This window comes from Manis pentadactyla, chromosome 14 (assembly GCF_030020395.1).
Source record: "Manis pentadactyla isolate mManPen7 chromosome 14, mManPen7.hap1, whole genome shotgun sequence".
In the NCBI taxonomy this organism is placed as follows: Eukaryota; Metazoa; Chordata; class Mammalia; order Pholidota; family Manidae; genus Manis; species Manis pentadactyla.
Window position 1 is genome coordinate 27276387 of NC_080032.1, and position 23267 is coordinate 27299653.

The window sequence follows — 23267 nt, forward strand, 5'->3', positions numbered from 1 at the left end:
CTGCTCTTAATATTGAAAGATTGCAGAAAGTTCTTCTAATTGTTTTATCAAAGCAGTCAGTTTCTTATGCTTAAAGTCTCAGTGAGTTGTCGGAGTCTTTAAGAAAATGAGATCTTAATATTGAAAGAACTAAAAGCTAAACTTTGATAACAACTGTGTAACCTTCTTTATTTGCCTTTGAAGTACTGCCTCTAGCTAACTCTGATATTTTCCAGAGGGCCCCTGGAACATGTCAGAAAAACTTTTTCTCATTGGAGAAAGTATTTGGCTAACTTGGCTTATTTATCTGATATATAATTACCTGCTTAATTGTCTGGAGGGCACTGTCAAAAGGAATGATGCTGAACTTTGTTACTGAATGTTTTGTGTTACAGAAATATCAGAATTTCCTTATGTCAACTGTCTTACTGTAAGCTCTCATCAGATCTTTAACCATTGTCATTTGTAAGTCTTTTATTATTTACAGTCACTGTTTTATTACTCTTAAGCTAGTAAAAAACTAGATTTCAGCAGAACAGGTATTAGTAACCTAAGATTAAGTAAACTAAAGAACATGATTTTGTGGCTTTTTGTTTCAAATATTGCTGATAAAGTGTTTTAAGCTTTTTCTCTTAAGCTGACAACAGTTTAGTAAATGACTGCCTTTATAAGCAGAATTGAAACTTTATCTTTCTCTCTACCTGATCCCTCCAGAATTTAAAAACTCTCAGTGACTATTTTTATATTTCATGGCAGTTTGTTTATTTGCATAAGTTCAATAAGAACCTGCTTTCCTTGTAAGAAGACCAATTAAAAACACTGGTTATACTACCAATGCTTTGACTGGAATGTCATACCTGAGAGACATGTGTGTAAACTCAGATATGAACAGACAGCTTTAAGGAACTAAGATTGACTTTATAGAGCCAACAAAGCCCCTTGGAAGAACTGGCCTGGTACCTTGCTTACAGGGCTCCCAGCAGCCTTACCAGGTAAGTAAGGAAGGTCACTTCCTGGCAGGTGCAGGAACCTCATGATGTCTTAACCTCGAGAAGAGAGGAATTCACCCAAATGAACAGGTACTGCAGGCACAACCTGATGGCAAGTCTGGCTTAGCTTTCTAGCCTCAAAAAGCCCTTAAAAGTTCAATCTGAAATTCCTTACAAAAAATTCCAGCAAAGCATATTTAAAAGAGCCTATGTAATCAATTGCTCTTCTTGCTGCACTTATGCAAATAATCAAGCCAACTGTTAATTATTTTCTTAATCTAGCTACTTCTAATAAAAATAAGGGTGATTTTAGAGAAAAGTATTATTTCAATAATGCAGTCTTATCTATACTAAATCCCAACACTAGTCATTGAGATGTAAACTCGATCCAGAATTCCAGTCCCCCATAACAGCCTGGCTAATGCCCCTGCTGGGCCCCTTAATAACAGTTTGTGGTTTACTCTTAGTTGCCCCTTGTGTCCTCAGGTTCCTCCAACAGCAGCTAACCCAGATGACCCGGGTCGCCACCAACCAGATGTTACTTCACCGTTATGCACCTCTTCCCACTGAACCCCCTCCTTCGGCCTCATACCAGCCTCAAACCCCCACGACACCCCTTGTCAGCCAGAAGTAGCCAGATTGAGTCGTTGCCCATTATGACCAAAAGGCTGGAATGTTAGGCTGGAGAAAGGAAAAACAAGGACATGCAAACAGAACAGAGAGATGCCATAGGGGGAGAACAGACCAGACCCCAAAGTCCGTGCCATATATGGAAAGGGGACAGCTTATTTATCTTACAGTGTCTGCTAGAGAATTTTAGCTCATGTCTGGAGCTCATATGCTTCTCTTGGTCAGTGTGGCCTAGACCTTCACCCTGTCCCCTACCTCTTCCACAGGCTTCTCAGGTCTTCTGTAAAGCCTGTTGGGTTTGGGGCCACCATGAGTACATACATCCCTTTGGGATGAATTAGGAAAATGCTCACCATCCTGAGATACTACTGGTGACAGTCAGAAGTGCTGGGACTATTCTGCCACGGGGACGCTTTACTGGCCTACTGGGGGTTGTGACCCAACCCCGGGCTGTCACCTGTCCTTTGCCGGGAAGGATTTTTCCACACCAGTCCTCCCCATCTCTTCTTCTGCTAACACGCATTGTTTTTACCAGAAAGCAGACTCTGATTGCTGTCTGTCAGACTCTATTTGAGTGGGAAAACCATTGGGATGCTTTCTTTTGGATCTTTATGCTTTTTTCTGGGTGTGTTTCTGGGGATTACAAAAACTCTACAGAAAGACCAACTGCTTCGTTTCTGGCTTGGAAAAGCCCTTGAGGGTTCCTTATCATGGCAAATGTGGGTGGGAAAGTCCTAGAATTAGAGTCCTTCCCTCAAGAAACTTAGACTCTAGAGCAGGGATTTCTCCAGGCAAATTTCCCAGAAGGCAAAACGGTGACTATTTTACACTTGCAGGCCATATGGTCCGTCCCAGCTGCCCGGCCCTCCTTTTGGGGAGCAAAAGCTGCCACAGACAATGTGGAAATAGATTTGAATAGTTGTGTTCCAGCAAAAGTTTATACAACCAGTGGTGGGCTGAACTTGGCCTGTGGTCCATTGCTGGCCCCACAGAACCATGGTTTCAACAGCTGCCCACAGGCCAGACCCACCTTGCAGATTTTTTGCCCATTTAAACAAGAATTAAAATTAGTTGCCAGCATTGAAAACCAAGGTGACTTTTACATAAAATCCAAACTTGCAGTTTTTATGAAAGAGGTAGCAATGCTGAAGTCACATTTATTCCTGGGCACAACTGGCAGGAGCTGAAAGAGTGTTTGCCCTTCTGGGACATGGCAGGTCTGATGTGCCACTTCACTCATATAAATCGCCTACTTAGTTCCTGTAGGTATTTAGGGGGTTTGACTCATGGTCCAAATAATACTTGATGACAACTAGGCTGGCATGATGCTAAAATGAGAATGGAAATAGAAAAGCTCAGAGAGGTAACCAGAAGTGTGGTGCACAGAAACCCCAGCTGGACCTCCTGCTTCACTGAGCTAAGCTTTCCTAGTGAATGACATGCCCGGGCGAAGCTCTGGTCAGTTCAGTGCAGATGGCGACGGAATCACTTACTTGGATGACGTCCTCGTCTGCGGACTTGCACTCCACCGACTCTGAGATATCCGTCACGGAGCCGTTCTCCTCCACAGACACCACCTTGATGGGCATGGCCACTGTCTTCCCTGTGAGGATGGCGGTATTCAGGATTTCAGTGTCCTGCCAGGAGAACCACACACACCTGGGTCAAGGGAGCTAGTCAGTTCTCGTGGACATGAGGATGTCGGGCAGACGACAGCAGCGACAGAGGTCCACCCCAAGACCGAGGAGGCAGAACATCTCCATCCCCCAATGCCTGTGATCACTATACCTTGGCAATGGACCCCAGACCACAGGGACTTCATCTTCTTTGCAGACTTTTAAACAAAGTAACTATGCTCCTCGGTTGCCCATGGAAGCCCATTCCATCACCACTATGGGACTGTGGCTCATCTCATTCACATTGACTTTGTGTAGATGACTGGCATCACATTGCTCAGACACGTTCTGCTTGTCAGTTAAGGAAGGGAACACCTTCTCTTTTGAGTCTGTAGGTGCCACCTGCTTGCACTTTTGTAATCCTTCCCTTTATGACCGAATGAAGACAAAAAAGGGTCTGTGGCTTTGGGACACCTATTAGTTCCTTTTACCTTTGGGTCAATTCCTCCCAAAGCCCCTCTCCAGAAACACTGCTCCACTTTGAAGCAGTTGTAAGAAAAGGTTTTCTCAGTTCTTTCTCCAGGGAAGCAATTGACACAGAAATGACCTTTTGCATTAAACAGGAGAACAGTTGAAAGTGTCATCGGTTATGAGCACAGGCCTGGCCTCTCTCTGATGCTCATGCCCATCAGCCAGCAGTTAAAGAACACTCTGCCATGTCTTCACCTGGGTCCACAGGATCCCTGGAGCTGGGGCTGCAATCTGGGCAGCTCACACACTGGCTATTAAAGATGCTAAGAATACCAGGGATACTCCCCTAGTCCATGTTCAGGTTCATTACAGGTAATATGCTTGGAGTTCAGTCTTCACATTTTCCCTCTCTGAATGGTCTTTGGCTAATGGCTTCATTAAAGCAGCAAACTCCTTCGTGGATTAGTTGTGATTAGCTTTCTAATGGTCACTGCATTTATACACACACACACATGCACACACACACACAAACACATGCCCTCCTCTACCTAACTCTTTTCATTCCTAAACTGGATTACATCAAGAGTAGATTAGCTGGACACAGGCATATCTCGCTGATTGTGTTTTGCTTCATTGTGCTTTGCAGATACTGAATTTTTTTACAAATTGAGAGTTTGTGACAACTCGTCACTGAGCAAGTCTATTGGTGTTGTTTTTTCCAACAGCATTTGCTCACTTTGTGTCTCTGTGTCACGTTTGGTGATTCTCTCAAGATTTCAAATTTTTTCATTATTACTGTATGTTGTGATCAGTGATTCAGATGATGGTTAGCACTTTTTAGCAATAAGGTATCTTTTAATGAAAGCCTGTACATTGTTTTTTAGACATACTATTGTACACTTAACAGACTAAAGTATAGTCTAAGTATAAGTTTTATTATGTACTGGAAAACCAAAAAATTCATTTGGCTCACTTAATGGCGATATTCCCTTCACTGCAGTGGTCTGGAACTGAACCTGCTGTATCTCTGAGGTGTCCCTGTATTAGGTATTTTTCACTGACTAAAATCCATTTCAGGAGGGAGAGTAGTTGTCACAGAAATACCAGATGGGTGAGGGAAGCATTGGCCTCCAGGATAAACTGGCTCAGACACATGGGTGAAGTCCCCTGTATTCAAAAATCACTGTCCTGTTCAGTAGTTCTGGTGAGTGTTATACTGGATGGGCACCGGAAGTCTGGAAAACTGGATTCTAATCTGTGCTTTGCCGTAAGCTTTCTGTATAACCTTGATCACATCTCTTATCTTCTGGAGTCTTCATTTTTTCATTTTAAAAATTAGGGGTTGGGCCATATCTCCTCTAAGTACATTGCCAGCTGTCAAATCCTAGCCATCCATGAAGATTCAACAACCATTTAATGAATACATACTGTGTACCTAGCTTGTTCTTGTCACCGCGTTACAAAGTAGAGAACCAGAGTAACACAGTTCTGGCTCACACAGACGGACAGGACAGCAGAGGAGACGAGGCAGGCAGGCAGGCAGGCAGGCAGCCACAATATCCTATTCATCAGAGCTCTTTCATTAACTAGCAGCAAAAATGTCGTCAAGTTGATCTAAACAAAATGAGGGCCTATTGCCTTGTATAAAAACCTCCAAAGGGAGATTCCACATTCAGGTTGATGAGAACCAGTTCCTCAAAGTGTCTTGCAATTAATTTCCCTTTCTCTCTCTTCTCTTGACTCTATTTTTCTTTGTGTGGCTTCTTTAATAGATAAGCTGTTTCCATTCAGTAAGCCCCCAACTCCAGGCTAGCATTTTCTGCCACTCAAATTCATGTCTTCCCCTCCTATGACTCAGCAAGAAACTACCTGATTAAAAAGTGGGCAAAGGATGAGAACAGACATTTTCCCAAAGAAGTCATCCAAATAGCCAACTGGCACATGAAAAGATGTTCCACATCACTCATCATCAAAGAAATGCACATCAAAACCACAGTGAGATACCAGCTCACACCTGTTGTATCAGAAAGTCAGAAGATGACAAGTGTGGGTGAGGACGTGGAAGTAAGGGGACCCTCAGGCACTGTTGGTAGGAATGAACTGGTGCAGCCATTATGGCAAGCAGTACGGAGATCCATCAAAAAATTAAACATGTCGGTACCAAACCATTTGGCCATCCCAGTTCTGGGTGTTGATCCAAAGAAGAAGAAATCGTGGCACCCCAGTGCTTGCTGCAGAATCATTCAAAGTACTCAAGACACAGAAACCACCTAAGTGTCTGTCGGTAGAGGAAGAGATAAAGGAGGTGAAGTGTACACAGACAATGGAATATTATTCAGCCTTAAAGAACAAGGAAATCCTGCCATTTGCTACAACATGGATGGATCTGCGGGATGTCATGCTAAATGAAATAAGCCAGACACAGAAAGGCACATGTTGCCTGATCTCATGTATATGTACAGTCTTTAAAAAATGTCATACTCACAGAAACAGAGAGTAGATTGTTGTCAGGAGCCTGGGATGGGGCTGCGGGTATGGGAGGTGTTGGTGAAATGGTACAAACATTCATTTATGAGATGGGTCCTTGTATAACTGAATGCAGTGGGGTGACTATTAATATATTAATAGTATTGAGTATGTGCAGCTCACTGAGTAAACCTCAGTGTTCCCAACACACACAGGTGACTGTAAGGTGGTGGATGAATTAGTTAGCTTGGCTGTGGATATCACTTCACAATGAACACATATATCAAGACATGTACCTTAAATAGACACAATTTTTATTTCTCATACTTCAATAAAGCTGAGAAAAAAATCCTATGTCCTGGTAAAAATCCTCCATTTGGGTGTTGATGCCTCAGATCGAGTCAAGTGTTCCTGTCTGAGATGCAGCCAGGGACATAGAACAGGTCAGTGGGCCAGGCTGGAGAGCACGAGGGTATCGGCCACATGCTGAGTATCTCTGTGGGTCCCTCTAGGTCCCCTGCCCCCTCCCCACCCTGTATCCCATGAGCCTGACGTGTGTGGGCAAAGCTACAGGCTCCCTTGACATCTGGCTTCTGACCACCTTTGGATGTGCCGTAAAACTGTATTTCTGAAGCCTGTGAAGCTGGTTGAAGCCATGGACTAATTCTGGGTGAGCTGACATGGCACGTGCCACTCCTGGGCCAGAGCAGTTAATTGCTTTCATGGGTCCTTGCACCACTCTTTTCCTGAGGCAGCTGCTCCATGACTCGAGGTTCCAGGTAACTGTGAGGAGTAGCCCCTCTGCGGAGCAGCTCTGAGTGAGAACTACCAGCAGACTCCTGAGAACCTGGCGTCGCTTGTTACTGCAGCACATCCCAGCTCATCTTGACTGATATGAAGGGAGAGTGGAGATGCAACATCAATGCCACTTAGTGGGACAGGAGGAGGAAAGGGCTAAGGTGATAGCTTAGTTTCAAACATTTTTGCTTCAGACAGCTGGTTAATGTTCCCATAATCACTTAGCAAGCATTTAAGGTCATGTCTGATATTTTTTTGCCACCCAGGCCCACTCTTGATGAACTGGATGATTACTTTTGCTCTCCAATTTAGACTTGACATTTCGGTAGCTGAGACAGGCAGTAGCTGTGTGTGTGATGACTGAACTGTGTCTCCCCACCAAATTCAGGTGGTAAAGCCCTAATTCTCTGTGTGGCTGTATTTGAAAAGAGGGCCTTTAAAGAGGCAACCAAGGTTGAAGAAGGTCATAAGTGTGGCCCTAATCTGATAGGACTGGTGTCCTTATAAGAAGAGGAAGAGACACCAGGGATATGGCCATCAGCAACTCAAGGAGAGAGGCCTCAGCAGAAACCAAACTGCCAACACCTTGATCTTGGACTTCAGGCCTCCAGACGCTGAGAAGTTAAAGTTCTGTAGTTTAAGGTGCCCAGCCCATGGCATTCTGGTATGGCTGCCCGAACAGACTAACAGTTTTTTAACATAACCAGGACATTAAGTTGGAAAGAGGGGCAAAGATATATCCTTTATCATGATCTGAGAAGGGGTCTTTGGTGTCAAGGGGAAAAGGGACAGATTCCACTGGCATAAAAACACAGGCAGCCAATATTCATGTTCTGGAGGGTACTGTACTCCAGGGACCTGCAAGCTGTAAGTTGGGGCTCTGGGGGAGGAGAGAGGAAGAGCACCAGCAGGGGATGGGCAGGGGTCTGGGGTCGGGTCACTGAGGCCTTGGCTGCCTTTCTAGGTGGGGCTGGTTCATTGGCAAGCTCAGAAAGAGTAGCGTTGCTGTACCACCCTCTGACCCTGTGTACAAGCAAATTCCAGATTAGACTACAGTTTCCTGCTTTTCCCCAAATTATGGGCATAGCAATGGGATTACAGTAAACAACACAAATGTAGAGCAGGGAGAACAAAGAGAAACCCAGCCATGGACTGGGCACATGGGCCAGGTCGGCAAAGGCCGCTTGTCCTGTCCTAAGGACTTGGAGAGGAATGGTAGGTCAGGATGGAGGGAAACTTTCCCAGAGGCAAAATGCATGTGTGTGTGTGTGTGTGAGTGTGCATATATGATATCAACATAGCAGACCCACCATTATATGTGGCTGGTTGCTTCTCCCAAATCTCTTTGTAGTGGTGGTAACTTTACTATTTAAATGATATGTCTGGCCCACTATTTGCATGCCTACACACACACAATTGTATTGTTTTCTGAAACCCACCCAAATGCAGCTGGACCTGGAGGAACACACCTTGAGCAGAGTGGCAGAAAATAGATGTTGCTGCCCTCACTTGCCACACAGCATGGCTCTGGAGGAAGCCTAAACTACAGGCTGCCACCTTCCACCCCTCTGAGCTGCATATGCTCAGCAGCACAGGCGGGAACCCTCACCCAGCTGCACACGGGGCCTCCCCAAGGCACCCCCAGATGCAGGCACAGGCCCACCAACACCATTGCGGGGCCTCGTGGGACATGCCCAAGGCCCACCTGCTGCTTGGAAGCTTCTGTGTTGTGTCCTTTCTCAGTGCAAGGACTGTTTCTTTTTTCCTTCCCCCTTTCCATCACAACCCCGAGAACTGCTCTGCTTGGCTGAAAAGAATCAATATGGCAAGGGCCTTTAAATCACTGTCATCTCAAACTTGAAAAAGCCTGAGGCCTTGGAGAAAACACACATTGTTGGTTGATTGGCCCTCATAAATGTAAATTAGTTTGGCCATGAGCTGTATTTGTACAAATTGTATTTTTAATGTTTAAATAAAGGAAGAACATAGAATTACTTCTGGAGTGTTAAAAAGACCAAGGGGTGTGAACTGACAGAAAAGATGTTGGACAAGCCCATTGGCCTAGGGGATGGGCATTTATCCCAGGAGGGGTGTGAATACCCCCTGAGGGCTCTCAGGAAAGAGAAGATGACGTGGAGATGTAGCTAGCCCTGAGTGGAGTACTAGGCAGCCATGAAAAGGAATGGGGTTCTGATCCAGCTTCTGTGTGGATGAACCTTAAAGGCATGATGCTGAGAGGAGTCAGTGACACATGGTCACATATTGTAGGGTTTCATTTATACAAAACATCCAGAACAGGCCAATCCATAGAGCTGGAGAGCCCGTGAGAGGTGCCAGGGGCTGGGGGTTGGGGGATGCAGAGTGGATAAATTTTCTTTTTAGGGTGATGGGAATGTTCTGGAATCATATAATGGTGATGGTTGCACAACCTTGTAAATATACTATGAACCATTTGATTATAGGCTTTAAAATAGTCGTTTGAAGGCATGTGAATTATATCTCAATAAAACAACAAAAAGGAAAGGGGTGTGGTGGTGGGGGGGTGTGCCACAGCAAAGCCACAGCGTGTTCAGACCTGGCTCTGCCTCTTGGCCGGCTGTGGGGCCTTAGACAAGCCCACTAATGTGTTCCCCCTCATTCCAGAAATAGGACAAAGAGAAAACAGGTCTATGGCTCAGAGGCCTCCTAAGCTAGCACTGGGGTTTCAAATCTCATGAGGGTCCAGGGACAGGCCCAGCTTATTCCAAAATGTTCCAGAGAGCAGGAACAGCTGCTCTCAATGCATATATGTATGGGAGTCATTTAGAGCAGTAATTAAGGGAAAGAATGGGTCACATTTGGGGAGCTCTAGCTGTGTGTCAGGTGCCATTAAACACTCTGGTCTCCACCACCAACTCATGAAGCAGGTAGCTACTACCCCCAGGCTACTGAGGAGGGAACAGGGGAGAGCTGGGAAAGTGACTCACCCTGGGTGCACAGCTGAACATGGGCTGGCCAGGAGTGACCAAGGACCCCCAGGCTAGCATGTGTGTTCTCACCCACCACTCTCTCCTGCCCCGGTTCAGGGTCAAGAGTGAAGGCCTGGAGTGGAAGCTGCCCTGGATCCTGGCTCTGCCCTTTTCTTGCTATTATTTAAATTCTGCAAGCATCAGTTTCTTTGGCTGTGAACTTGGGGAATAATTAGTGTTGTTGTGAAGATTAAATCAGATAACGATTATGAATGGCCTGTCAGGGCTTGGAACAAAGTCCGTGCTGACTGAAAGGGCAGCTATGAGGCATAAATGGGGAGGGTCTGGGATGAGACGACGGGCAGTTGGAGAAAAGCCAGGGCCTCCCTTTGTACCTCTTGTCCCCGTCGGTGCTGGGAGGGTGAAGAATAGGAAAGAAAGTAAACACAGAACGAGCAGGCAGCTCATAGCCACACGTGGGAAGCCTGGAATGACAGAATGCCAGCATTTTCTGTGTTCATTTCAGGTATTTTTCTCTTTTATAAAAGAAAGTGTGGCTGATAAGTTTGAAATCTCCTTGTCATTTCTCCAATCCTGTTCCTCAGTTTCTCTTCCCAGAGGCATCCACTGTGAGGAATTGGACATAGATTTTTCCAGTTTGTGACTTTTTACACTTACATCACCCATTCTGCATTTGCAAAGAAAATTTGTAAAAACACTTGTTCCTGCCTTTTGTGTTTTGTACAAAGATACATTTTATATGACTTATACCAATGGATCCTATTGTGTTTACATCAACTTATTTTTTTTCTCATTCACCGTTATGTTCTCATGATCCATACACGTCTATCTGGCTGAATCCATATCCACATCCTGATCTAATTAATTTGTCTTAAAGAGAGACTAGAATTCCACCATTTGCCTCTTCCATATCTTGCCTCTTCATCGCCCCACTGATGGAAGTTGAGAATGTCAAGCTCTTTGCCATGACAAATGATGCTCTCTCCTGTGCATGTATCTGAGGCTCTTAGCATCTACTCAAAGCAGCCCATTCCCATGAAGCATACGTGTTGTGTTTACCGTATTTACCCATCAGCTCCTATCAAATCTGTGGGCTTCCCATCTGGCTTTGATGGAGAAGCAAAGGAAGTGAACCCATATTCACAGATGTAGCCAGAGCCCACAGTGTCCTGCCTGGGTCTCCTCTGGGGGCTGTGCAGCTTGAGTGTCCCGCTGTCGCTGAAGAAGGTAGCTTAGAGTGAATCCAATTAATTAAAATATTTTGCAGGGAGAGAAGGCAGCTAAGACAGCCTTACGGATACCTTGCATAGCGCAGTAGACTTGTGACTGATTAACAAGACTCGGGGCCAAATCCTACCTGTGGTCGGTTTCTACATGGACTTGAGATGCAAGGATGATTTTTGAAGTTATCAAGGCTTCAAAACAAAAAGAAAAAGAATTTGCAACAGAGACTGTATGTGTCTCTGCAAAGCCTAAAATATTTACCCCCTAGCCCTTTGTGGACAAACTTTGCCAATCTCGGACAAGATAATTTTCCCAAAATGATGAGGTTCTCCCCACATTCCCAAAGGCACCTCTTAATCCTTTAGTGTGTAAGTCATTCTGTTTTGGAGAGCCAATGGTGCCAGCATCCTATAGATGTGGACTCCTGTCATTGTCCCTATGGCTGGCCTTCAACGTCAGTACCATGGTCCACAAGGAAACCTTGGCTTGGCTTGGCTAGATTTGCATTGCCTATGGGAGACCCACAAGAATCGTTGCCCTAAGGCAGAGGGACTTGTGTTAAGTAGGAAGGGGTGTTTGAAATGGGGCTAATTTTATAAGTGGCTCATAATTTATAACCATAATTTATGCCATGACAGGTTTGGTTCGCTGCTCATGTTCTTCGCTCTGGGAGGATGAAAACAAATCCTTGAGTAATCAGAAACCCCTAAAATGGCCTTTCCAGACTTAAGCACAGTAGATAACATTACAAAATAATTGCTTCAGAGGAAATAAAATGTAGGAGCAAAAAAAATCAATGATTGTATCTTCCTCCATCCTGGCTGAAGTGCAATAGGTTAAGAAAACATGCCACAGGGTTGGAAGGACGTTTCAGACAACTGGATGGTCACTGGCTCATGAGGCAGGCTCTGGAAGATCAAAGGGCCAGTTCTGAAAAGACCAGAGAGCCAAGCTGCTAGCATTTGGAGGGCCAAGGTCCCTGCTGTTTGGTTGAGCACAAAATCTGCGTGCTCACCTTGCGGCTGGCGTACTTGCTGAGTGGTGTTGCAGGTCCTGCCTTCTCTCTGCTTTGTGGTCCTCTTCTGTGAGATGGGGATAAGCCCACTTTCCTCTAGGTGCCACTGGGAATTAGATGGGAGAACCCTTGCAAACCCCTAGCTCAAGGCCTGCATGGAGGTGGCCACGCCATAAACCCTAGCCCCATCTGGGAAACAGAGTCCAAGAATCATGACTCTGAATTTCAATGTCCTACTTCACCAAATCACTCCTGAGCACCCCAGCCTCCCAGCGTAAGAGCGTGAATGTTCAACTGCAACTAACTTGGGAATTATTTAGCACTGCTTGGAAGACATAGAGGAGAGATTTAATTAAACTTTTAATTTGCTCCAGAGGCACCATCAGCAGGATCCCTGGGGGCAGTGGGATTGGGCTGGGCTGGAGGTTGGCAGGGGGAAGGTGGGCATCAGAGTCTTAACGCTGAACCCCAGGGCATGGAGCGAGGAGGCAGGCACAGGCTGGCACTGAGCACTTGTGGTCTTGGGCTGAACTGACAGGAGTGAGGAGCCCCCTTCCTGAAGCCAAGAGAAAGAGCTGCCCTCCAATCCTTGCCTACCAAACAATAGTGGGGTATGTCTGGCAAAACATTTGTGATATTAATCTACCTTTGGTTCCCCTGTGGTTACTCTGCCCCCTCCTCGGGAGGAGCAGGACCACAAGCCTGGAAGGGAACAAGTGTCCTGTTTCAGGATGGCACTGGAAAGAGACAGAAGGCAGCTGTCGGTGTGTCTATGCAGCCATGCAAAAGATCTCTGAATCCCAGAAGCAGCCCATAAAAGGCAGGAGCTAGAAAAAGAAATTTGTTATGTTTGGAGGGAACAAAAACCTGAGACACTATAGCCAAAAAGGGCTTGTTGCCACTCAATATCCATTCTCCTCTTTTTCCTTAGTAACCAAACTATGATTTTTGAGGGGTAGGATGGGGGAAGAGTACCGAGGCAACAGACTAAATTTCTCAGTCTCCCTTGCAGCTAGTGTGACCATGTGACCAAATTCCAGTACAAAGGTTCCAACGTGTGGCCCATCAGCAGCATCTCCTGGGAACTTGTTAGAAATGCAAATTCCTGGGTTCCATCCCAGACCTACCTAGTCAGGAACTCTGGAGGTAGAGCCCATTAACCTTTGTTTGAATAATTCCTCCAAGTGATTCTGATGCTAAACTGTTGAGAGCTACTGTTCTAGTACAAATGTAAGCAGACATATTGTGCAGTACTTCAGGAAATCTGCTTAATGGAAGCTGGACTCAGTGGCAATGTTCTTTTTTGCCCTTTTCCCCTTCCTGCTACTTGGAATACTGGTACAATGGCTGGATCACTAGCAGCCATCTTAGACCATCAGACAAACTGTGAAATAAAAACCACACCCTGACATGATCGGGTAGGAAGACAGGAGAAGCCTGAATCTCTAATGACTAAGTAGTGGTCCTGGACTTACTTATGCCGGTAAGATAAGCTTCCTTTATGCTTAGCTATTGGTTTCAAAGATTTCCTGTTATACTCAGGCAAACGTAAGGCTAACTCATGTAGGCATTTCTTTGCATGCCTGAGATGGCAGACGAAGACTGCTACGTGCTATACTGACATGCAACATTTCTAGTTCGGTAACCCTGAGATGGCAACTCCAAGGCAGAGATGCTAGGGGGTGGCTTTTATTTTAGGAATAGTAGGAAGTGGTGGTAATCTCACGGTTCTCGGCAGTAGTGGCCATGGGAGCCCATCGCTCAGGGCTGGTAAGAGGACCATTATGGAAGAAGACCTAACACAGAGACTGATGATTTGGCCTAATCTGCAGCAGCAGAAGAACTACTCCAAGAGGGCATTTCATTTTTCCAATTCCAGGCATCCTAGTTAAAATGATCATGGGCCACCCAACAGCCAATTGGTTTGCTGACCAGCAAGAGTGCTTGAAATGAGGGTTCTGGATTCAGGACCAAGGAGCCCAGAGAAGTGCTATCTGATTAACAAACTGACTGTTAGGTGCAACCAGCTTTTACATAAACCTGTGATTAATAATTCACACGTACACACACAGGTACTGCAGTGGCAGCCTTTTGCCTTTCTACCTGCTAATGTAATTTTCCCTCCAACTAGTCCCAGGGCAGGCAACCAGCTCTGCTGCAGGTCTTGACTGAACATTTCTCATTAGGGAGAGAGAAGGGGAATCTGGGAGAGACGGTTTTGCATAAGGGAAGTAGCTCATGTAAGGGGGGCTTCTGTTTGGCAGGTGGGCTGGAGCAGGCCAGACTGGACCTGTTGTCTGACCACACCACCTCCTCCCTTCCTGTTTCCTAATGACACGATCCCCAAAAGCTCCCCATGATTTTTTGGTAGAATTGATTTTTAAAATGTTTGGGGAGATGCCCATGGGGAAATGCACAGCTGAGCAGGGAGATGGGCACTACTGCCTGCCCAATGACCTCGCTGAGATCACTTTGTGTCCTCCAGGAGTGGGGAGGGCAGGGGGTAGAAGTGGGGAGAGAGGGAAGGCGTCCTCTTCCCAGTGCTGTGGGGCTCTCCGTCCTCTGGTAGTTCCATCATGCCCTCTTCTCTGTGAGCTCTGTGTGTCTTCACTTTGCATTTCTTCTAGAAATGGCAGCACAATGGAATAGCGTTCCAATTAGGGCCCATATCTGAAGGCAGAAAGCAGCTTGGTCCAGCATTCCAGGGCAGAGGGCAGCAGGAGCTGAGCAAGAAGTGCTTCCGGCCAGCCCAACATCCCCAGGGGAGGCCATGGATAATAGACTGGCTGGTATTTACTGGGCATCTGAGATGTGTCAGGCAGTAAGCATTCATATCATCATCATCATCATTTTGTTTATCTATATTAGATCTTACAACTAAGAAATGTATTCTTTCATGGAGCTGGAGGCCCAGAGTCTGGAATCAAGGCTCAGCAGGGCCATACTCCCTCGGAAACCCATACAGAAAACCCATCCTTCCCTCCTCCAGCTCCCAGCAGTGGCCGGCAGTCCTTGGCGCTCCATGCCTGGTAGACACATCACTCCACCTCTGCCTCCTGTGCCACACAGCCATTTTCCTGTGTGTTGTCTGTGTCCAAATGTCCCTTTTGTTAAGAAGACACCATTGGTACTGGATTAGGACCCACTGTAATATTCACATTTAAGTGGATCGCATCTGCAAAGACCCTATTTCCAAGTAAGGTCACATTCCCAGGTACTGAGGGTTAGGATTTCAACATATCTTTCTGGGGGGCATGATTAAATCTGTAGGAATGTCTCTTTGTCCTTTGTAGAGAACACACATGTAGGTAATTTGCTATATGTGACCTTCAACACGGTGGAGCAGAAAGGGCTGATGGGACCACAGAGGGGTAGACTGAGGCCCAGAGGACTTAGATTTGATCCTGACATCCAAGCCCTCTTGGTGAACTCCATCTCTTGGGCAAAACTGCCTCTCCCAGATGATGCTGAGCTTCACCACTCAGCACTGTCATTAGCGGTAAAAAAAATGCCAGCCCTGCCACAGGCCACTTCATGACTTCAAATCTTTCCAAGTACTGCACTGATGTATTTTCCAATTCTCCCCTGCTCCACAGGGTGGGAAACAGTCACAGGGAGTGTAGGTAACTGCCCAGCAATCTACATTGGCAAGCATGGAGGTGGGGAGGGGCACTGGAATGGAACCCAGGCTCTGTGACAGCAATATGCCTGAAAATACTGGGAATCGACTTTGAAAAAGTAAACCCATGTATTCAATATCTCAGGAAAACTCCATTTAAAAAACCAGCTTCATTGAGATAAAATTCAAACACCATGCTGTTTACCCATTCCACAGGGGAAAACCCATACAACCATCACCCTCACTGAGTTTAAAAACATTTTCTCACCCGAAAAAGAAATCCCACCACTCCCACTCCTGTTTAATAACAATCTGCTTCTGTTCTGGGTATTTCCTATAAATGGGACCATGCAGTATATGGTCTTTGATGACCGGCTCCTTTCACTTGGCATCGTGTTTTGAGGTTCCTCCGTGCTGTGCTTCCTTACAATATTCCACTGTCTGGATGGACCACAATCTGTTCTCCATTCATCTGCAGATGGACACTCAGGGGGTCATCTGACTGCAGTTTGGCCACAGCTGCAAACACTTAAGTACAGATCTTTTCGGGGAAAGAAGGTTTTCACTTCTCTGGCACGTACACCTGGGAGGAGGATTGCAAAAGTTCCTTTTTCAGGCCAGATGATTGCTCAGACTCTTCCGGAAGATGAAGCCTCTTTCTTTACCTCTTTTGTGTGAGTGAATTACAGTGGCCGCGAGGATTTGTGAAGCCCGTGTCCTCCGTCTCAGAGAAGCCCTTTAAAGGCCTAGTACTATGTAAGCCACCCCTCTGGCATCTGGGTGGAAGCAGCATATTTGTTTATGGTCATTTTGGAAAGCCTTGGAGGCAGTGAGATGGGCTCTGCCCCAGGTCAGAGGCAGGGGCAGTGGATGCTGACCCCCTTCAGGCAGCTCGTCCCTGGACCCCATCCCTCTGCGCTGACAGGCACGTGGGTGGCGGCTCCCTTTCCTCCTGTGAATGCTGCTCCTTGTGGCTCTCAGGACGCCGTGCTCTGAGCCTGAACGTTCCTAGACGGTGGCTCATTAATTGCTGTCTCAGTCTACTGGCCGCTGGTGGGGCTGCATCTTAATTAGGGGCCCCTCGGTGCTGACCCTTGCTCAGCACAGGAGGTCTTTGTTGCGTCTTTCAGGGATCAGCCGGATGTTGTGAGGTGACTGGTCTCTGTCCCCATCTCGGGGACAGGAAAGGGTCCTTGTGTATGATGTGAGCCTCTCTGCTGCTGGCACGGACCCCACCCCACGGCCAACAAGAGCCCCTTTGAAGTACGAAGACAAGGCGCTGCCTTAAGCACTATCTGCCCCGCATGGCTGGATCAGATATGGGGAGCGTCTGCTCTTCACACAGCAGACGGGGTGAGCCCTTTACACCTGGGTGGGATCCTGTTCCCACTTGGCTCAAACCCGCTCCTGCTTCCAGTCTCACCCCGGGTGAAGGCCAAGGGCTGCAGGAAGTGGCTGGGCACTGCGGCCTCTGCGCTCTCCCCTCCTGCTTCTCTCTCCTCCATGTGCTTTCTAGCCACACAGCCTTGAACATGATTGAACCCTTGCAAGCACTGTTCCTTCTGCCTGGAAGGCTTTACCCCCAGACGTCCACATGGCTCCATCCTCACCAACCTGGGGCCTTTGTCCGAATGGTGCTTCCCTACCCTTGCTCCTCATCCACGTTTCTGGCTGTGCTCTTTAGTGCTCTGGCCTCTGTGAGGCCCTGTGCCGTTCACTGCAGCTTTGGGGCAGAGCCTGTCTTCATCCAGGAAGAGGGGTGACACCACATCTGTCTTGCTGACTGCTCCATCCCTAGCGCCTGGTACAGGGACTGCTCACAGGAGGCAGGACCACAGATGTATGGGGAATAGACGAAAAAGAGAAACTGCCTGCCAGTTTTTCCAATCTGAGGTTCTAAAGGCATTTAGAGCAACAAATGTGAAGGTTTTTGAAGATGGCCTTGAATTAAGAAGCAGAGGAATTCTGGCATGCCTCCCTTGGGAATGCAGCCCAGGCTCTGGGAGGAGCTGTCACCTGACAGCAGCCTTGGAAATGAGGCAGCATGGAAACCACCATCGAGGGACGATGGAGGCTCAGGGCCACAGGAGAGCCAGGCGCTGATGCAAAACCGTGAAGGGGTAGCAACTCCAAGTAGCCATGTGTGAAGGGTAGTCCAGGGAGGACTGGAGTGCATTTGTTTAATAGTGGCCTGAAGGATTGGGAGGTGAGGGCTGGGTTCAGGGCGAGCTATGAGAAAGTGAGTGCCGGCATGTGTCCGCATACCTGGTCAAGTTGATGAGATGGATGGGGGCTCAGGCATTCCTTTGGCTCACACCGGGGCGGCCCCTGCCCTGTGCGATTGGTCGGAGCCACGCTCTGGGCCGCTCTGGCTGGTTGCAGCCTGCACCACTCCAGTAGGCAGAGTTGGAATGTCACCCCGTCTACATCCACTGCCAAAGGGCCATCGGGGAAAACCAGGTTCTTCACTCTGCGCAGCTGGACAGCACCCTGATCTCCCGTAGGAAGGGGTCCAGACATCACCTTTCAATGAGACTTTGACACAAGTCTTCCTGGGTCTTTTTGGGGGGTACCCGGAGGGGCATACAACAGGTAGCTGCCTTGCTGAAATGACCTCCCAGGGTCCAGGCGTGGGTTTCCAATCAGGGAGAGCTGAGTTAACTGCACTGGCCGCATGGGGTGGAAGACAACCTCATCCCTCTTCGCTATTGCAGCTCTGAGTTTCTGCCCGCAGTTACCATGGGAGAGACACAGACTCACAATAGTAACCATTTAACAGATTGGTCCTGGGGAGCTGCAAGTTGCCTCAAATGGCAGCTGAGCAAATTCCCCTCCCTCCCTGAGGATGCACACTAACAGCCCCATGGGCTTGCAGTCACAGACCAATAATCCTGGCTTTTGTCACTGCAGGGAACCTACCTCCCACCTCATTTACTTCCAATTCAACCACAGTGCGGACGGGGATGTGGGAGCCGAACTCTACTTACCCATCAATTTGTTCTAATACAGGATGGAGATTCTATTCCAAAATGCTCATTTAAAACAAGAAAACAATTCAATTTAAGAAGACCCATGCCTGCAGAAGGCCCAGAGCTGAAACTGAGTTATTAAATAAGATTGTCCTTTGGGGTGGAACATGGAATATGTGCCATCAACTGCCCTGAGAAATGTCACAGTTTTGCAACCCAAGAAGGGATGCAGTTGAGAAAAATATTCTTTATTTCTCCAGAGTTGCAGACTCTCTGTTTTCAATACTTTTGTATCACTTAAGTATGTATGAATGCAACTGCTATGAATCAAGGGTTATTCAAAGCCAGTCCTGCGGGCTCGGACTGCTGCAGCAACATTATGAAGGGGGCCAGCAGTGGGGTCCCTTCTCCTCATGATCTTCTCTTACCAAAAGAGTACAAAGTGTGAAGAGAGGCATGGCAGGTGTGCACTATACCTGGACCTTCTCTCTGAGCCCCTGGGAAGAATACGTGTTCCAGACCCCTAGCAGCCAATGAAACTTGAGTGCAGATGATGTGGGGCCCTTCTGAACTGAGGTTGGTAAGAGCCGGTGAGCCAGCTCTGCTTTCTCTACCTGGTAGGGCAATGCAGGGAGGCAGGAAGGTGTGAGTTAAATCCCTGAGTTACCAGCTGGAGGAGAGTCCAGGCTGACCGCTACCAAGCTTTACATGAGTGTGATAAGTCAGCTTTGGCTGTGTTGAGTCATGGGGATCCCAGAGCTTGTCAGTTGTGGAAGCTAGCGGGAAGTGTGCTGCCACATCACCCAGACAAGACAGGTGTGGTGTCCACCTGGGCATGAGACAGGCTTCCAATAAACACTCACATTCAAGCATTGTGGTTTGAACTAAAAGGGGGACCCCTGCCTTGGGCCCTGGGTTTTCCGAGGGAACCGCAGGGAGAGTGAGACGCTAACTCACAGGCATGAGTTACCAGAGAGATCCTGAACCAATAGCTGTGCACTATCAGGGGAGAGAATTTGGGAGGTGGACCTTCTTGGACCTTCATGTGGAGGGCTTTTTATCAAGCAGGGGTTTGGGGCTGTGAGCACAGAAGAGAACTCTGGCTACTTAAGCTAAAAGGGAATTTGTCAGAGGAATCAGAACTGGTGGTCAGGCTCAGAAAAGGAGCAGGCACTGTGACTGAACCTGGGCAACAGGGGTCAGGGAGATGCTAATGAACGAGTGCCAACGGTTGCTTCATTGCCTTGTCTCACACCGGCACAGGACCAGAAGAGCCCAGCTGGAAGGTTGCGGTGGTATGCCCTCACTAGCCAGGCAAGGTGGGGAGAGGAAGGAGTCTGCACGGCTTGGAGGATTCCCAGCTCCATGCCTACCTGGCCTCTCCAAGGATGGGCTTGGTCGCTGCCACACCTGGTTTCCCAGGCCTTCTCCAGTGGGGTCAGAGCCCCTGCAGGACCGGAGCTCATGGGAGTCAGTGGGCTGCCCCGGATGTAGTTCAGCCGAGGCAGGCAGTTCCTGCATCTCAGTGCCCAGCTGATTCCACTCCAGCTTTGGGCTCAGAGGACTCCTTGCACCCTTCAACACTACCTGCCCAAATCTATCCAAACCCCCCCTTGAATCTTACTTGGCCACAATTACAGAATGACCACTGAGCATCCACCCCATAAATAATGGATAATACCCCCCCCGCCCCCCGTGGCTGAGATCAGCAACATACGTGTCCCACAAACAGGGAGGTCTTATTGGTTATTGGTTTTTCTAACCCAAGCAAGTCCACATGCACCCAGGATCAGAGAACTGGGTTTGCTCCCCTAATACCATCAACTGCCCCAGGGCCCTTCTGGGGTAAAATACACATACAGAAACATTTAACCATTTTAACTTGACAGTACCATAATTTTAGTGATTTGTGGCACTGTGGGAGCACCACCACAACAGGTTTTAGAACATTTCCATCACCATAAGGTTCCCTTGTGTCATTTGCTATTAACCTCTGCTCTGACACTGGGCCCGAAGTAAGCACTGATCTGCTGTCTGTCTCTGCAATTTTGCCTTTTCCAGAAAATTCATATAAACGGACTCCTACAATATGTAATTTTCTATGCCTGGCTACCTGGTACCCTGGTAGTTTTCTCCTTTTTTACTGCCAAAGAGTGCCCTTTTCTTTGGCAACCCTTCAGTGAATCTACTCTTTCACCAGTTGAGGGACATTTGGGTTGGTTCCAGTTTTGGCCATTCTGAATAATGTTGTCTAATATTTGCCAACCTATCTCTGTGTGGACAGGTGATTTCATTTCTCTAGCTACTTGGGAGTAGAATCACTGGATTGTATGGCAAGTGCCTAACTACTTCCCCACAACTGTGTATCCTCCCCTCACCAATACATGCAGGCTCTGGTTTCCGCATATCCATGCCAACAACTGGTATTGTCTATCTTTTCAGTTTTAGCCCTTTTAGTGACTGTGAAGTGGTCGTTCACTGTGTTCTCATTTCCCAGGGACTGATGATGCTGAAACTAATGTTTCAGATTTAAATGAATTACTATGGTAAGTCTTGGCTCAAATTTATCAAACTATTACTCTAACATCCATCAGATTTAATCTTTATGTTAACAGAATTTGAAAAGAATCAGATAATAGGACAGCAAGGAGACATTTTGGCCCATGACCAAAAAAAAAAAAAAAAAGGGGGTGGGGGAAGAAAGAAAGAAAACAGAAAAATCTGAAGAAAATGAGAAGGGTGGGTGGCAGCATCTTGATGTAGCAAATATAACAACATATTTTAATGCTACCAACCATTTAAGTTAATCATCAGCATACATGTAATTAGAAGTATTTCACATTTCACTATCTCAGATGTCCTTGTAAATTGGGACTAACAAAACCTGCCTCTTGTCTATGCCAGCAAATAACAGTGTCTGAATAATGAGATTTTTAGGGCACCACATGCAGGCTCTGGATGATGCCGGCTGGGCATGTGCACTGCAGCTGTGGGTGGGGTGGTTTCTTTGCGCCCTGGGTAAGCCAAGTTCCTCAGCTGAGGTTTCATTACCTCCATCCTTAATTGTTAGTGAGGTGTCTGCTGAGGAGCTTAGCTTGGAGAGTCCACCAGAATGTGAGGTCCACATCAAGAGAGTACACCCAGACAGCAGCAGCCAGGAGGCCCCCTTACCACCCCTGGGCCGATCTCTCAGATTCATGCAAACCTTTTGCAAATTAGTGGAGAAATGTTGCAGTTTTCTCTGCCTCAGCCCAGCTTTGCAGATTTCCTTTTGAGAAGCAGAAGCAGCAATCTGGTCATAAAATCCCTTGTCCCACATGGGATTCCTTCCAATTGGACAGATAAGAGTTTGGGGAGGAGGATTTTGCCTCTTTCAAATGATTAAAGAAAAGAGAACTAGTTTGTGGCTCTGTGGCTTTTGCTGACAAATTCAAGGAAGACCGTTCTCTGAGGGCCAGTGAGGGATGACTGCTGCAAGCAGGTTGGGGTCTACCTTAGGAAGATGGATTGTAGGCTGCTCCCCATCATAGGATGCTCGCCAAACCCCTCCAGGGTCTCTGCCTGGCTGTCCCAGCTGGTGAACTAGGGAGGTTAAGCAGCACAAACCACCTGATTCAAACCCACAGTCTGCCCTTATTAGCTGTGTGTCCTTGGTAAATTACTTAACCTTTCTGGGCCTTGGCTTCTACCTCTTTAAAAAAGGGGAAATACTATTTTTCCTCAGTTGTCTTGTCCTGGGATGTGCTGGTCCAAAGGCTACACTGCTTGCTGCCTCACAAGAATGGGAGCCATGGATTCCAAATCTTCCTATTCTTTCAAGAGAAGTAAGAAATCTGGATTTATTTGTGTGACATCTCCCAATTGTTCTTTGTGGACAACAAACAAAATTAATTTTCAGGGCATATTCAGACAAAGGAATTCTTGCAGTTAACAATCTCAGCTTATAAAGCACCAAGATGGTCTTAAAATAAATACAGAGGACCACACATACCCTGTTTGTAACCCCAAAGTCATTTGGGAGGAAGAGTAACTAACTCATCCTGTTGCCCAGTTTTAAAACTGAAGGCCCTATATCTGGGGAACCTCTCAGTCCCAGGACCACCACTGGGAGGCTGCAGCCTAGTCCTGGGTGGTGCCTGTGTCTGAGATAGTATGGCTGTTCACCCTGGGAAACTACTTTCAGAGAGAATTTATGAACACAAGAAAGGAAAGAAGTCAGTCTCTCCCATTGACTCACACATCCTTTCTGATTAAAGGCACCGTCTTCTGTCTTCAGTTTCCTCATTCATCAGATCTGACTTTTGGCTGCTCTCAAAGGCAATATCATCTCTATCACCACCATAATCATCCTCACCTCCATCACCACCACCACCACTGCTATTGTCATCATCCACCTCCTCTTCTGTACCCTTTTAGTATAAATATTCGCCAATCTAAGGTGTGGTGGTAAAGAAGATAGAGAGAGAGTTAGATCCGGGGTCAGAGCCAACCTGTGGCATTTCCACGCTCTGTGCCCACGGGC

General features: G+C 47.1%; 1 protein-coding gene across 2 annotated transcripts in view; it reads right to left on the reverse strand.

The window, feature by feature from the left end:
• Positions 1 to 23267, reverse strand: part of TMEM132C (transmembrane protein 132C) — a 292976-nt gene that overhangs the window by 29704 nt on the left and 240005 nt on the right. For both annotated transcript variants that reach the window (XM_057492560.1, XM_036921806.2), the window contains exon 5: positions 3092 to 3235. In XM_057492560.1, the coding sequence (XP_057348543.1) occupies positions 3092 to 3235 (144 nt within the window). The remainder of the gene's footprint in view (positions 1 to 3091; positions 3236 to 23267) is intronic.